This window comes from Abrus precatorius, unplaced genomic scaffold (assembly GCF_003935025.1).
Source record: "Abrus precatorius isolate BTA unplaced genomic scaffold, Abrus_2018 Scaffold2, whole genome shotgun sequence".
Taxonomy (NCBI): domain Eukaryota; kingdom Viridiplantae; phylum Streptophyta; class Magnoliopsida; order Fabales; family Fabaceae; genus Abrus; species Abrus precatorius.
Window position 1 is genome coordinate 25080374 of NW_020874362.1, and position 15914 is coordinate 25096287.

The window sequence follows — 15914 nt, forward strand, 5'->3', positions numbered from 1 at the left end:
AGGTAACTTTATTCAATTTTTTTTATTATCCATAATAAAAATCTACATATAGTAATTTTTTTATTAAAAATCATAAAATATAATTTAATGTATTAATATTTTAAATATTATAACATTTAATAAAAATATTATTTATTTATTTCTACAATAGTATATAAATTAAAAAAAAAGGATCCTATATACAGCAAAAGTTAAATTCATTAAAAAAATACATCCTTAAACTTACACGTAAAAAACTTTAATGTATATCTAAATTATAATTAAGTTATTTCAAAAAATTTATTAAAATAAGTTTAAAAATTATAATCAAATCACAAGCTTTTTCAAATTCTTCTAAAGCCTTTTTAAGGGCTTGTTTGGTTAAATTGTGAAATCACATTTAGTAGATCAAATGCATTTTTACTTAATTTTAACAATAAAATCAATGTTTCACTATATAAAATCAATAAATTATTATTATTATTATTATTATTATTATTATTATTATTATTATTATTATTATAGGTTAACATTTTGAGCCTTAAAAAAAAATTGACTACTTTAAATTTTTTTTCACTCCTACCTAAACTAAATACAACATTAAGCTTGATATGGGTTAATTTTTAAATTTTTTTAAAGAATGAGCTAACTTATTTATATTTTTAAACAAAAATTATCTTTTGAATTCTTAATACAATTAAGTTTCTAAGAACTTAAACTTAAGATGGTTAATTAAGTTAGAACAACTCTATTTATGCTTTAGTTATTTTCACATGATATTTAACATTTAAATGCATGTTATGTTTACTTGAGGGGTAAATTAAAATTTGATATATTTATGTATGCATACAATTTATTTTTAAATTTTTTTAAAAATATATTATTTTAAATAACTAAATTTCATACGAACAAATATTTCATAAATTTAACTCTAAGCCCTTATATTAACACATTTTCTTAGTGAAAAATGCAGGTAAAGCCAAAACGACCACGTTTGAAGGCGTCCATTGTCTGCCTCGCATGAGAAATAGCCGTTAAGAACCTAAGCAGTGGAGTCGGTTCATTTGATGGTACAGTTCAAAAATTTCTGACCGTTAGCGAAGTAACCGTTACACTCGACAGAACATTTCACACAGAAACACACTCCTTTCTCTTCTTCTCAGTAGCACTGATAACACACGCTCTCTCTCCCTCTCTTATTAATCATTCATTTCCCAATTTTATTTGGAAACCATCAAATCAGAAACCCTAGTCGGAACTCTGAATGGCGGTGGCAGAGGAAACCGGTGGAGGCACTGTGATCGACGAGAGTTATGAGTTCTCGGCGCCGCGATTCTTCGATTTCAATAAAGGAGAATCCAACGAGGAAACTCTTAAGGCCGAGCTCTGGTTCGACACCGCTCTATCCTACGCTCCTTCTCGTATGTTCCTCTCTTCTCTCGCGAAACTTGTTTCTTTCTTATTCCACATTAATTGCTTTCTTTCCATTTGTAATGGTTTTTAGGGTTAGGAATTAGAATCGAACGAAAGTAGTCTTTCTTCTTTGAAAATTCTGATTTGCGTGTTATGCCTATGGTTTGGAAATTTTGGCGCAGTGGAGAAAGTTAGGTTTTGATACACGTGTCCTTGATCAATGTGAAATTGTATGAAAGTGGAGGACATTTATGATGAAGGTTCATGCTGTTAAAATGACACAATTGATGCTATTATGGCGTGAGTTAATGTATCTGTATCAGAAGTTACTACTTAAGTACTCTGTTGTACAGGATGATGGAGTTGCTTTGTTTTCAATAGCTTCTCAGCTTTAGTTGCGTGTAGTTCTATGTTATTTGCTTAAGCTGAAGTTTTTCGTACGGTGCTTGGGCTTCAGATTCAAACTCTGTAATTTGTTTTATAGGAAATTGAAATTAAACTCTTTTTACACCACTAACACGATTCAATTACGTGTGTTATGGCTGTGAATGGGAATGATTCTTGGTCTCAAATAATTAGGTTTTTTCCTCTGTATGTTATGTCAGACAGTATTCAAAGTCTCGAGCTTGAGACACGGACACGGTTCTTAGTTGTATTTGAAAGAATTACTTGGTTGATTTTTCTGGGTTTTTGAATTGTTGCAGCATTCATGCCTAAAATCAAGACTGCTAGATCTATTACCGTAGATAGCTTGTGTGATTTTAGCGAAGCTGACAAAATGCAGAAGGTCCGTTACTTAAATTTTGATTGTACATATAACACATGTACTTTAAATTTGTTTACTTCAACTGATTGCCTATTGTTTAATAACTTTAATTAGATTTTAGCTAATGCTGATGATAAGGTTGTGGAAACCAAAATGCCTCCATGCCTGACTACTGAAATAAAGGAAGATGAAGCTGACAAAATGCAAAAGGTACTGTTACTTAAATTTTGATGATAATATGTATGCAGTTTATTTTGATTCCTTTAACTGATTATCTGTTGTTTTACTAGACGTCAGAAAATGTTGATGATAAAGTTCTGGAAACCAACTTACTACAACCACAGTGCATGACAACGAAGGAAGATGATGCTCCTTGCCCTGATAAGGAAAGAAGTGAGAGTGATTGTAAAGAGGATAGAGCCTGTGCTGAAGTAGCAAAATATGCTTGCACCCCAAATCCAACATTGCAGAAAAAAGTCTTGGCATCATCCACGAATTCCAAGAAGCCACAGAATAAGAAAATAGCCACGAATACAAAAGCTCAGTTACAGTCGGGGACCAAGAAGAACATTGCGGGGACTCCTCACTTGGCCCAAGAGAATCAAGCTATTAAGAGGCAAAAATTGGAAGGAGGAAAAACTAGACAGGTAACTTTTGTCTTCACTGTTTGTTATGCTTTCAAGTCAATTGATTCATATTCATATATTTTTTTAAAACTTTCCAGATTCTGAATGTCAAACATCAAACTTTGCCTCATAATAAGTCAAAATTGGGTTTAACCACTGGCAACGTGTCTTCAAGCACTAGTAAAACTTACAAAGAGGACAGAAAGGTTTGTTTCGTCCCATAGTTTCATATATCAAATCAGATCCCTTTTGTTTCAAATCTTTAGCTGATTTTTTTATTGAATATTTATTGAACTTTTTGTATTAAGGTTTATGTTCGTGAAACACCAACAACACCAGCATCTGTACCATTTGTATCAATGGCAGAAATGATGAAAAGATTCCAGTCTAGTACGAGAGACCTGTCATTGCCCAGCACTGTTTCTCATGTAATATATTATATAGACACCATTCACTTTTTTACTCCCTCTCCATCTATCTTTTTCTATTATACATTCTTTGAATACCTTTTTACTAAATATTCATAATGGTTCCTTGATCCAGACGAAACCAAAACTCACATTGACCAGGCCTAAGGAACCTGAATTTGAGACAACTCAGCGGGTTCGCCCAGCTAGGGTGAAGAGTAGTGCTGAACTTGAGGAAGAAATGATGGCCAAAATGCCAAAATTCAAGGCTCGACCATTGAATAAGAAGGTATATTATTTCACTCTTCTCTCCTGCCTGATTGCTGTTTGATATGGGCGAAGATTTATGTTTGTTTTTTGTATTATGATTATATGATGTAGATTTTGCAAACTGCAACTTTGCCTCCCATTCCCAGAAGTACACCACAGCCACCAGATTTTAAGGTAAACCCCCGTCATTAAAAATAGAGGATTGTTATAATGAACAAAAAAAATGTATATTTACAAGTGATGAATGTGATATGTTGAATTATTGAGGTTTTTTTTATTTTTTTCAGGAATTTCATCTGGAAACCTCAGCTAGGGCCCATCCAAATGCAGATTCAGCTTCAATAGCTTCAACAGAGGTATCTCAAAAGGTATATTTTGGCAACAACAGTAGTCATTTTTATTCCCTTCGATCCATTAGTGACATTGTTTTCTTTTTGAAACAGGAAAATTCATGGAAGCTTCCTCATCTTACAGAACCTAAAACACCGGTACTCCAAACGTCACTAAGAGCCCGTCCACCCAAGGTGAAAAGCTCATTAGAATTAGAGCAAGAGGAGCTTGAAAAGATCCCTAAGTTCAAGGCAAAACCTCTAAATAAGAAGGTAGTTGTGCCAACTGAGAGATGTTTACCAAATTTTAAATTTTATTTTATCATTTAACCTACAAGTTTAATTCTTTCAGATCTTTGAAAGTAAAGGGGATATTGGAGTATTCTGCCATACCAAGAAACATGTTACCGAGCCTCAAGAATTTCACTTTGCCACAAATGAGAGGATTCCCCCACCTGCTACTGTGGCTGATTTATTTGGCAAGGTAATCTAGAATTAAATATCTGCTCATGAAAATGATTCAACAATCTAGAATATAAAAAGAAGATTGTAAATTCTGTAGTCATTGGTTTTTCTGGGTTTGCAGCTATCTTTGAAGTCTGAACCTGCACGTGACCACAACCCACTTCCAAGAAACACAATACCAAATCCATTTCATCTCCACACAGAGGTTCATTACTTTTTCCCTTTGTTGAAGGGGTTCATGCAGTGCAGTGTTTTGGTCTAGTTCTGCTATTAACAATGCCAACATTCTTAATCGTGTATGGCAGGAAAGAGGTGCTGAGAAAGAGAAGAAACTGATCATGGAACTTCTGCATAAACAGTGGGAAGAGGAAAATGCAAGGATTCCCAAGGCTAATCCATACCCTTATACCACTGATTACCCTGTGGTACACAAATTTGTCAATTTGGTGGTTTTTATTTTTGTCTCTATCTGATAATTGAAATTTTTTTTCAAGTTAGTGATATAATAATATATGCAGATTCCACCAAAACCTGAACCCAAGGAATGCACAAAACCAGAGCCATTCCAATTGGAGAGCCTAGTGAGACATGAGGAAGAAATGCAAAGGGAACTGGAAGAAAGACTTAGAATGGAAGAAGAAGAGGCTCAGATGAGAGAGTTTAAGGCTCAACCAATCTTAAAAGAGTGAGCAAAAATAAGACTCTTTTTTTAACGTAACGTGCGTGTACATTGTTAGATGAAAACCAATTCCTTTTTGTTTCCTCCGTGGATGTTATTTAATGCAGGGACCCAATCCCCGTTCCAGAAAAGGTCCGCAAACCTCTCACACAAGTTGAGGAGTTTAAGTTACACGTGAATCATCGGGCTGTGGATAGAGCTCAATTTGATGAAAGGGTAACTTAAAAAATCCACATTTTTGTTTATTTTACTGTGTAAAGAATCAGGCCATGATAGTCTGATGAAAAATCAGAAAATTATTTATCTACTCCATTTTTTTGTACAGATTAAGGAAAAAGAGATGATGTACAAGCGGTACAGAGAGGAGAGTGAAGCAGCAAGAATGGTACGATACCCTTATTTGAACATGCAATTTGATTGTGATCTGAGAATAAAATTAGTTGCATGGTTTGACAATAATAATTTGTGAACACGAACAAGCAGATAGAGGAAGAGAAAGCATTGAAACAGTTGAGAAGGACGATGGTGCCTCATGCTAGACCAGTTCCCAATTTTGATCATCCGTTTTATCCTCAAAAGTATGAGTTTACCGAATTAGACTTACTTTTATTTTATTTCTTTTTAGATGCTTATACATCTTCACATCATGTTGCATTTAGGTCTTCGAAGGACACGACGAAACCCAAGTCACCAAAGTTGCGTGTAGTCCATAGAAAGGAGAGACGAAAGGTATTCAATGGAACCGTAATCTCGAGTCCTGCCGCTAACATGAGATGAACTCAAGTTTTTCAATTCCAACTTGTGATCGGTGTTCAAGAACTCTTGAATCCTTGACATCTCCCTGGGTGTCTCTGTAGTCTGTAGTAGTTCATTATCAAATCTCAATTCTTTGATGTAAATTTTTCTAAAACAAGATAATGGCATCTGTATTGTAAGCAAAGCCATAATACAGTGTGATATCATTAATAGTGCTATTTGTTTTTTAGGTAGATCAATAGTGCTAATTTAAATATGGTACGGTGAGTTAATATTCAGTGTTATTCAGTGTTATCATCATCAATAATGCTAATGTAATTTTTTTTAACTCTTTCCGCTAAAATATCTCGAGAGAGAGAGATTTACTTGGCAAGACTGAAAAAAAATCTGGAACCGTAAAACTCAATTTTTCCGTAGAGAACAATGTTGATGCTCTCTGGGCATATATTTTTATATAGAGACTTGTAGATTTACTCTTGGAGAGAGAAAGAAATAACTGTAGTTTTTGGGATGAAACTTTTTCCTATGTACACATAGGGAGCAAGTTCTGACATCAAAACTGTCTATACCTTTTCGGGATGTTCAAACTATTAGTTTATATATAGTTTTTTAGCTGAAAATTTTCCTATACAGAAGTCTTGGCATTCATAAATTTCAAAACTGTGAGCTCATTCCTTCCGCCTGTATGCCAGAATCTGAAGCAGCAGAAAAAAGATAAAATCAAGTCATCACTTGAGCTACCCATAATAGTTTTGGGAAAAAGACACATCGTAATACTCACCAAATGCTCCTTTTTAGATATGCTTTTGGATTTAAGCCCTGCCAAAGATTCATGCCCTTGCAAAGTTTCCAGTTCATCTTTGCTAGGATCTATAACCAGCGTTGTTAGCTCATCAGAGAATGATGAAGCCTCATCAACTGACTTGTTACAAAATGTACTGTTGCATCCTTTAACTGCCAATATCTCAACTTCTTCAACTGGCAGAGGCGTCTGACTAGCAACATACTATGAGGAAAGAAAAAGGATTAATAAAAATATTAGAAAATCATCGTTAAGGCTCATCATTAAAATGTGAAGCGATCAGTCACAACAACTTAAATTTACAATGAAGCCTTCTTTGATTGCCTATATCAACAAATTCAGCTAGCAAAGGTGAAGCGATAAAGTCAGTCACAACATTAAAATCAACTTGACCACAACTTATCATTGCTAGAAACAAGTGATCAAAGAGAATCTCACTTCACAAAGGTGCTTCACAGACAATGTTGGCCGACAGATAAGGTGTGGTTTCTGCAAATTTGGTGTACTTTGTTTGTCCAAAGACAAGAGCATGAGATGGACACCAAACTGCACAGATAAATATAGCATCTATAAATGAACCGAACTGAAAACAGAATAGATTCATTATTAAAGAATCATTCAGCAGTAACCTATATACCTCATCAGCGTTTTCATCCAAGTTACGGAGATAATCAACCAACTTAGCCAAGCGACTACTGCGAGCACTTTTGCTATTGCTACCATTGCTACTGCCATGCCGTGTGTGACTTCTAAAACCGCCCCTTCCCCATGTTAGCTTTTGAGGTTTTGGCATCTGCCTAGAAGAAATTCCTTGATTTTCTCGACTTATATCCATATCACTTTCCATGCATCCACCATCAGGACTAGCAGTTGATGATGAGGGATGAGAAGGGTGACCTCTGGTCCGCCTCTTCCGCGTTCTCTGCCTGAATTCTGTGCATCGCTCCTCTGCGGAAGATGAGTCCTTTTCATTATTGTTTTCCTCCTCGTTATCTTCAGATCCTTGATTATCAATCACTTGGTTTGGTCTCCTAGAGAGAACATTTCGTTGATTGCGGCGTGATCTTGTCACAAAGGAACCTGGTGTATCTCTACGTCTCTTAACCAGTGCTTCAGATTGTCGTTCAACAACTCTTGCAATTGAAGCCTGAATCTACCAGAAAAGCTATTAAATGACAAACCAGGAACAAAAGCACTCTTGAATATGCCAAGACTTGATATTTTAGAGAATGTTGACCACCAATAAAATTTAAAATTAATGAGGATAAGTCTGAACAGTAGCAAAATATAACTTCATGGATAAGTAGGTATTTGGGGGTTTGCTATCCTTGCACGTAGTCAACAAATCAGCTTAAAAAACCAGAAAAAAATAAAAAGGTTGTCAATGGCAGAATATGAACCTTCACCATAAAGGCTATGATTAGAGCCATTGTAATCCAGGAGTGTGATACAGTCAGTCATACATTGACAATGAAATCTTCCTTATTAGTGACTATTTTACATGATACATCTGAAAGCTGAAGCATACCTAAAAATGGTTACTCAAGAAGTACTCACCAGCATATTGCGGTTCTTGTCCTCTTCACGAAACTCAAGCTCCTGCAGTGAGTGTGTGTGACTAGTTAAATATAGTGGAAGTTTATGTATACTCTGTTAAATATTAAGAAATAAACAAGTTGACTTTTACCTCTTTCTCATACTTCTCAATATCTGGATATAAAGCTGCAATTAGGGCATCATAGTTTGGATCATCTCTCAAAGAACGACGACTAGCACAGTGCGTACGACAAGCAGGGCATTCATTGTTCCTGAGATTACACATAAATGATAAATCTGACTGCATATAGACATTACAACAGTGGCTTTTCTGATAAACAAAAAAAATAGGCAAGATGAAGACTTAGTTGAAAATATTAGCAGCATATTAATTAAATAAAAGAAAGGCCTGGAATAGCTTCAAGTCATGTGACCTACCCTAGTCGCATTGACTTGTCAATGCATTCCCTGCAAAACCGGTGCAAGCATTCCATAACAGTCCGTGTTTTCTTAATAATACCTGTTTGAGTATGCATCAGAAATACTTGGTCATTTTTTCAGAGTTAAAATTCAAGCATAACATGAGTTGCAGATTTAAAAAATTTCCTTCAAAGATAAAATCCAGTACTGTCCAGTAAATCACAACTAAGATTATTGGTACCAAAAGCAATGGACAAACACCACATGTACAGTGAACAGAGTATATAAAATTGCCGATGCCAAACAAATTTGTATGCCTTTCTTATAGAAATGAGTTTCTGATTTTTGACCTATTCAGGTAATGTTGAGATCTTCAATCTTTTGGATATTTTATGTTTTAAAAGCTCAATTAAGCACAGTAATATGGATTCCAAGAGATAGGTGTAATCACTACTAACACTCTATTTGGATGGGAGGAAAGGAAGAGGGAAGGGAAGGAAAGAAGGTAAAATGGAGAAGAGGATGTGTTTGGATGTGTAAGAAATAGCAGGGAAGAAATTATTTTAATTTTTAATACAATTTATTTATTTCTTTTCATTCTCTTTTCTATTATTTCCTTCCTTTTTATTCAACTCAACCAAACATAAAAAAAATTTCATTATATTTTCACTCTATTTCTTATCTTCTTTTTTTCCCTTATATATATTTTTCTCTATTTCACCTCGCATTCAATTGAAGTTTAAAGATTCATATAATCGCTAATAAACTTGAGCTGCAGCAGCCAGCAAGGGTAATCATTCTTTTGTATTTACATGACAAATTCTAATTCCAAGATTGCTCCAATCTAAGTAGCATGGACACTTCTGAATGACAGTCCTATCATGTCATAGCCTTGTCAAATATAAATACATGATGGACACTATATGAGCCTTCAAATACTTTTAGTTGTGTTTTTATAATTTTTTTTTACTTTTATTTTTAAAAATTTTATAGCCATACTGATTGAAACACCACAATAATAGATAAATTTTAGCATTTTACCTTATTTAAAAATCAGACCAGACTGGCTGTACAACCAGTTGGACTAGGAACTGCCTAAGTCACAGGTCCGAAACACCCAGAAAACAGGTGGAGTAAAGAACCGGTTAAAAACAGATATGAACCAGTACCAAAAAATTGGTTTCAACCAGTCTTTTCCAAAAGACTGCAAAATGATTCTTTTACAATAACTTAAATTTTTTATTAAGTTTTTTCTTTTTAATTCTACACTAATTTGTCATTTTAATTTATTATATAATATAAAAAACTATTATTTAATAACCACCAGTTTGACCCCAGTTCAATCATAGTCAAACCATTAAACATTGGACCAATACTTTCACCGATTTAATTACCAGTTCAATTTTTAAACATTGCATTTTACTATGTCTATGATGACTCATGCTCATTTTTAAACATGAATTATCTCGTGTATAAAACATTGCATTTTACTATGTCTATGCACAATGGAGAAGTCAACACTATGCTAATTTTTTAACCTTTCCATTGTAGCTTCACTTTGAAGTCAACTTTCACCCTAACAGTTTAACCCACCTTTTGTCCTTTTCATTGATAATGTAACAGTCGTCAATAACATCAATCAAGTATGCTAGGAGAATTGATGACAGGTATTGGGATCTATCAAAAACTGAATTTCCACTAAAACCATTCAGATAAGTTTTACAAAATGGTTCCTCCTAACGTTTCATTAGGTCTTTTGTTACCCCCTCTTAACCCCCTTTTAATCAGATTATATGCTATTCAGTCCATTATTCTCTTTGGAGCCTGTATTGATTAATATTTCAAAAGAGACCAAACCACCTCAAGTGAATTTTCATTATCCCTTTATTTACCTTTTCTATTAAGTCATTTTCATCCAGCTCAGACTGAAGTAGGAAGAAAGTTAGGAGTTCCTGAATTACATGACCCTAGCAAACTGATTCTAACAATGAAACATGGTCCTGTCTAAATACAGATACATTTTCATCATTACATCTAACTCACTTCAAGTCATTCACATCTTGTCCAAAATGTGTGACAACGTTCCTCTGTTTATTGAGTTGTAGATTTAGGAGGTACACATAATTTATAAGTGTCACTAATGTTTAAATCAGATTGTTTAGAAACCATACTAAACAGTTGTGAACCAGACGAACCACTGCCACCAGAACAGCCAATTGGCAGGCACCACATAATTTACTTAAAAAGGAATATATATTTACCATCAAGAACCACTGCCACCAAACAGCCAATTGGCATGCACCACAGAATTTACTAAAATGGAATATATATTGACCATCAATTTGTTTCGAGTTTCAACAGCTTGAACATAATCCTTTCTAAAGTGATATATTGTGCACTTGCTTTGCTTTTTCAAGAAAAAAAATTGATGAAAAAATTTAAGAAAATTGAATACATTTGTCCCCCCCAAAAAAGTAAAAAAAAGCTGTGAGAAAAATGGTTTTTCTCAAAGCTTATCCAGACGACCCATAAAGTGACATCCATTTCTGCAACACACACACACACATGCGTGTGCTGACAGACACACTAAATAAAACTTTAAAGGAACATTGTGCAAAAAAGATAGCAATGTTGAAACCGAGAGTGTTGATAGAAATTGTTTGTTGAGGCTTGCATACTGATCTCTTATTTATAATATACAAGAAGGGTCAACTCTAAGCCTCTTTTTACCTTGGTTTGTATGTGCTTATCAAACATATCCAAGAGCAAATGCTACAGTGTAAGCTTTTATCAAATGACATAGTATTAGTGTGAGGGTTGAGAGAGAAAATAAATGATAAACTAGTTGTGGGGAAAAACTTTGAAAACACATGGTTTCCAACTAAGCAGGAGTAAAACGGAACATAGGGAATGTAAGTTTAGAAAATGCGCCAATACTAGCAAAATAAAAATCACTTATAATTTAATTGCAGAGTTAAACCATGAATCATCCAACAAGATAAAACAAACACATACCAAGGCAAATTGGACATTGGACCTCTTTACGAATTTCCAGAAGTTCTACAAACACAAATCTGTAAATAAAACAAGAGCATAAGCCTTTAATTTATAAGCTCTATAGGAAAAACACATTAAGTTGCTATATGCTTGTAGCCAGAAGGAGCCGAAATGCAGTTTTCAAACTTAAGTTGCAGTCTTGCAGATACCCATGGTATCAACTTTTTATTTGAGATATTTGATTACTTCCAATTGTAAATTATTGGTGACATTTTTACCCTTTAAAGGAAATGATGCAAGCAATCCTTTGAAGAAGAATGTTAACGATTATGAATAAAGAATTCCAGATATTGAATACACTTTTATAGTAAGTCAATGATGGGAAAAAAACTTAAAATTCAAATGAAAAATATCTTTCTCTGCTTCAAAGTTCCGACCCAAAAGAAGATGACAACAATACCGTTGTCATTATACTACAATTGTATTAGGAAAAACTGACCTCCTTGCAACTAAGAACTTCGAAATTCTGAAACTTAATTTTAGTGACAGATATTGATTCTGCCTCTCATAGATGTCATCAACCACAGCATAGCACCATTATATTGGGAATTATCACTTTCCATGCAGTATGAAGACCCACCCACATAATTTAAAATATCTAACAGCTTGTGGATCGATCTATCCGTTGATTTAATTTTTTTCCTCACTCGACTAAAAGGGGAGGGTAACAATAACAAAATCATCATGCAATTCTTTGTAGTAAAAACTAAGAGATCACGAAGGATGTGACCAAAACCATTCTAGTGATGGATCCAATAGTATTAAGTGTATAACCTGCTATAAAAACAAAAATAAACAACTCCCTCACACAAGTATAACCACTTTTTTTTTATCACAAATCCAGAACTTCATGCAAACTCACAAATGATACTTTGCTTAAGGTAGAAAAAAGAGTCCAAAAACTTATCCTATGATCCTCCACAATCCGCACTATGAAGGAGATCTTCAGTGCTAAATGATTTTCGCTTATATCGCTAAGCAAAAACACACTAAAAATGTAGGATTCATAGATAGGACCCAATAACAAAAACCCACGCCAAAAAACACAAACGAAGGTGTAACAAGCACGAAGAAGAACATGCAAACGACACATAACGAATCCAATTGGGGGAATTCAGAAAACGCAAGCCTCATAGCTCAAACGACACGAGCTACTAGCGTCGCATCGCCCTTGAAGCGAGAACAAAAACAATTCCCAGTACGACCAACACGATCAAAACGACACAGGAAACAGAACTTAATAAGTAATGCATATCATGCGATATATATAAATACACATAGAGAGAGATAGTACTCGGATTTGTCTTGAGAGGCAGAAGAAGGGGTGTGGTCAGAATCTGAGAAGAGAAAGTAAGAGAGGTGAGAAGAAGAATGAGAAAGGAGATTCTAGACGGAATAATAAGTAAAAGCGTGTAATAAGTAACCTAACCCTCTGATTTATTGTTCTCTTCTTCTTCTTCTTCTTCTTGCTGTGGTTCTTCCTCTTCCTGTTGGTGTTGCTTGGCGTGACGGTGGTGATCGTGGAGAGAGTCATTGAAGGAACGCTTCTGAGCGGGCATTGCTACTGCTGGTTCAATCACTCTCTCTCTCTCTGTGGCGGTGTTGGTGAGAAGAGCGAGAGAAGGATCAGCAATACCAAAGAGAAGGAAGAGAATGAGATTCGCGATTTTGGTGTCGATGGCTTTCGTTTTGTGGGTTGCTCGATGTGTTTGGTGATTTTTACGTGGGTTAAGTTATATAGAGGTGTTTCGTCTGAGGAAAAGGTTTTTTTTTTTTTTTTACTACAAATTGTTATTTTGTATTTAATTTGTTGTCTTGATTTTTAAAGTTTGTCTGAACAGTTAGAATAATTTTGTTTAAAAGAAAAAATTAATGTATTGTTAATATAAATATTTTTATTCTTAATTAATTAAAATATTATTCATTTGGGAAATTTAGGGGATAAAATAAGAACATATAATAGGAAAACATTTTCAATTCTATTTAAATATCAAGTGCTTTTTTTTATGAAAAATATCTAATATTTGTTAATCAACATGATATCATAACAAGTCTGTAAGATTGAGTTATTATATCCTTTCCTTTAGTTATTTTAATTAATTTAAGTTGATTGTCAAGATAAAATGACAACATATAATAATAGTTTATTATAATTTATTTAATTTTCAATTTTTGTTAATTAATAGGTTGTGATAAGTCTATATCAATGACTTATTATACTATTTTTTTAAGTTCAAATTCTTATTTTGACAAAAGTGACAATTTTTTAAAAATTAATTTTATTACTTTTGAAAAACAAAATAGTTTACAAATCTTATTTGTCATCAAGATTATTTTTAAAACATAATTTCATCATAAAATATATCTTAGAAAATATATTTTTTTATAATTTTTAAATAAAATTTTATATTTTATAATTTTACTTGCAATTTATTACAACAAAAATTTAATTTTACTTGTACAAAACAATTTATTTATTAAATTATACATTTTTATCACACTTAAACATGAAACATTTCTTGTATGGTGTACACGAAACGAGACAATAATAAATTTTCACTTATTTAAAATATTTCATAAATATTTTATATGATAAAAAAATTAATCTAAATGTTAATTTTAATTTAAAATTATCTAATAAAACAAATTAAATAATGTAAGAGTGTATGTAATTTTTATTAATTTAATTTAATATTTTTTTAAAATAATCAAGCGAGTATCTTTATTTGTTTATTTTAAAAACTATTTTAATTTAATAGTAGGCGTACAATAAAATAATCAAGTTAGTATATTAAATATAATTTTTCATTCTTAAACAAAACACCTTTAAAAATCATCTCAAATCAATTTTTTTAGTATTATCTTTCTGTAACTTTTACTACTTTGTTATTTCATAGTTACTTTAAATGCCTGATAATGTATACAAATTTATATTAATAAAATATAAAAAAACAAAATAATATACTTAAAATACATATAAAAACATTTTAATAAAAGTATAACAATTAATACTATTTTAAAATTTTGCATAAATAAATAATTGTATTTTTGAAATAGATAAATAAATATAAAAATAATATTAATTAACATAACATCAGCATATTGCAAAAGTAGATATAACAATTAAACTTATACTCAATGAAAGATCATAAAAATTACTGAAAATGAACAAGGCATTTTCATTAAATTATAGTTACCTACGTACAAATTTCTGGGAATATAAACGTGAATATCAACATCATAATAATTATATTACTTATATATTAAATTGTTGAAATTAATATTCATTACTACATTCATCATATTATTTTACACCTTTCTCTCTGTTTTTTTATATGTTTTTAAAATATAACAAATTTTTCAAGACACTAATTAAAAATTTGTTTTTATTAAAAAGTATAAAAATAGCCCACTTTCACAATTCTTATTACATCTCCATACATTTTTTAAATAAAATTTATTATTTATTCATTTTTTAATCAGTAATCAGCATCGATCAATAACAATTTAATTTTTTTTATTGTTAAAAGATCAAATAAAATAACTGTATAGATATTTTATTTTTTTGTTTTTGCGAACATCTATTGTGTATCTCTCTCCCTTAACGTGGCTCCAAGTCTTTCACATTAGGTCGGTAATACCATGTTTAACACTTTCTTTTTTTTTTAACTTAATGCTGTATGTTTCTAAAATTTCCTTTCAACAATATATATATATATTTTTTTGCTAATCCTTTCAACAATATATTAAAACACCAAAATGCATTTCCTATTATAAAATATAAGATAAACTAAATATAAAACATCATAATCATTAAATGTGTCAAAGATAAAGAGGTACACCAACTATTTTTACATTACAATACTTTCATGAGATTAAAGTGTTTGGATGATTTAATACTAATATATGTTTATCTGAAAATTTATACGAAACATTACTAAGTATATGTGAAATTCAGTATAAAAAAGAAATAAAAAATAATTGTAATAGTATAGTTTACAATAATATGAGGAATAATATTATTTTATATATTAAATATTAGTGAAATGTTTAATTTTATTAAATATTATTTTTTTAAATTGTTTGCAACATGATTTTTGGGAAACACGCGCGTTTAGCAACATAATATAAATTAAAAATGATGAACATTAACTTTTACTCATATTTTCAATCTTCTCTTAATGTCTTTTGTTGTAACATTGACAAACAAAAATTCTTATCAAGTATGTCAATAATTTTATCTTGTTTTATTTTGTGTCATTTCTTTATTAATCCATTGGTATATAACATTAAAGAATATTATATATTTTTTTTTATAGACTTAACAAAAATTGAAAATGAATACATCATAATTTTCATTGACAAGGAAAAGAAAATTAAATATTAGGTAAATATTTATGAATGTTAAC

The 15914-nt window shown here is 31.9% G+C and overlaps 2 protein-coding genes across 2 annotated transcripts; one reads left to right on the forward strand and one right to left on the reverse strand.

Annotated features, from left to right (window-relative positions):
• The first annotated feature begins 1243 nt into the window (after positions 1–1243).
• On the forward strand, positions 1244–5711 carry LOC113859680 (protein TPX2). The gene is made up of 18 exons (XM_027492391.1): positions 1244–1400; positions 2097–2179; positions 2273–2368; positions 2449–2805; positions 2883–2990; positions 3093–3187; positions 3318–3480; positions 3573–3635; positions 3749–3829; positions 3905–4063; positions 4143–4274; positions 4377–4460; positions 4561–4680; positions 4774–4940; positions 5042–5150; positions 5260–5319; positions 5418–5512; positions 5594–5711. The coding sequence occupies exons 1-18, from the start codon at positions 1244–1246 to the stop codon at positions 5709–5711; spliced, it is 2247 nt and encodes a 748-aa protein (XP_027348192.1).
• A 369-nt stretch (positions 5712–6080) lies between these two features.
• LOC113859137 (putative E3 ubiquitin-protein ligase RING1a) lies at positions 6081–13204 on the reverse strand. The gene is made up of 10 exons (XM_027491953.1): positions 12935–13204; positions 12800–12842; positions 11464–11522; positions 8467–8548; positions 8180–8300; positions 8050–8091; positions 7130–7645; positions 6931–7038; positions 6472–6696; positions 6081–6385 (listed from the first exon to the last, which is right to left on the reverse strand). The coding sequence occupies exons 1-10, from the start codon at positions 13062–13064 to the stop codon at positions 6359–6361; spliced, it is 1353 nt and encodes a 450-aa protein (XP_027347754.1). The 5' UTR covers positions 13065–13204; the 3' UTR covers positions 6081–6358.
• Positions 13205–15914: the final 2710 nt, after the last annotated feature.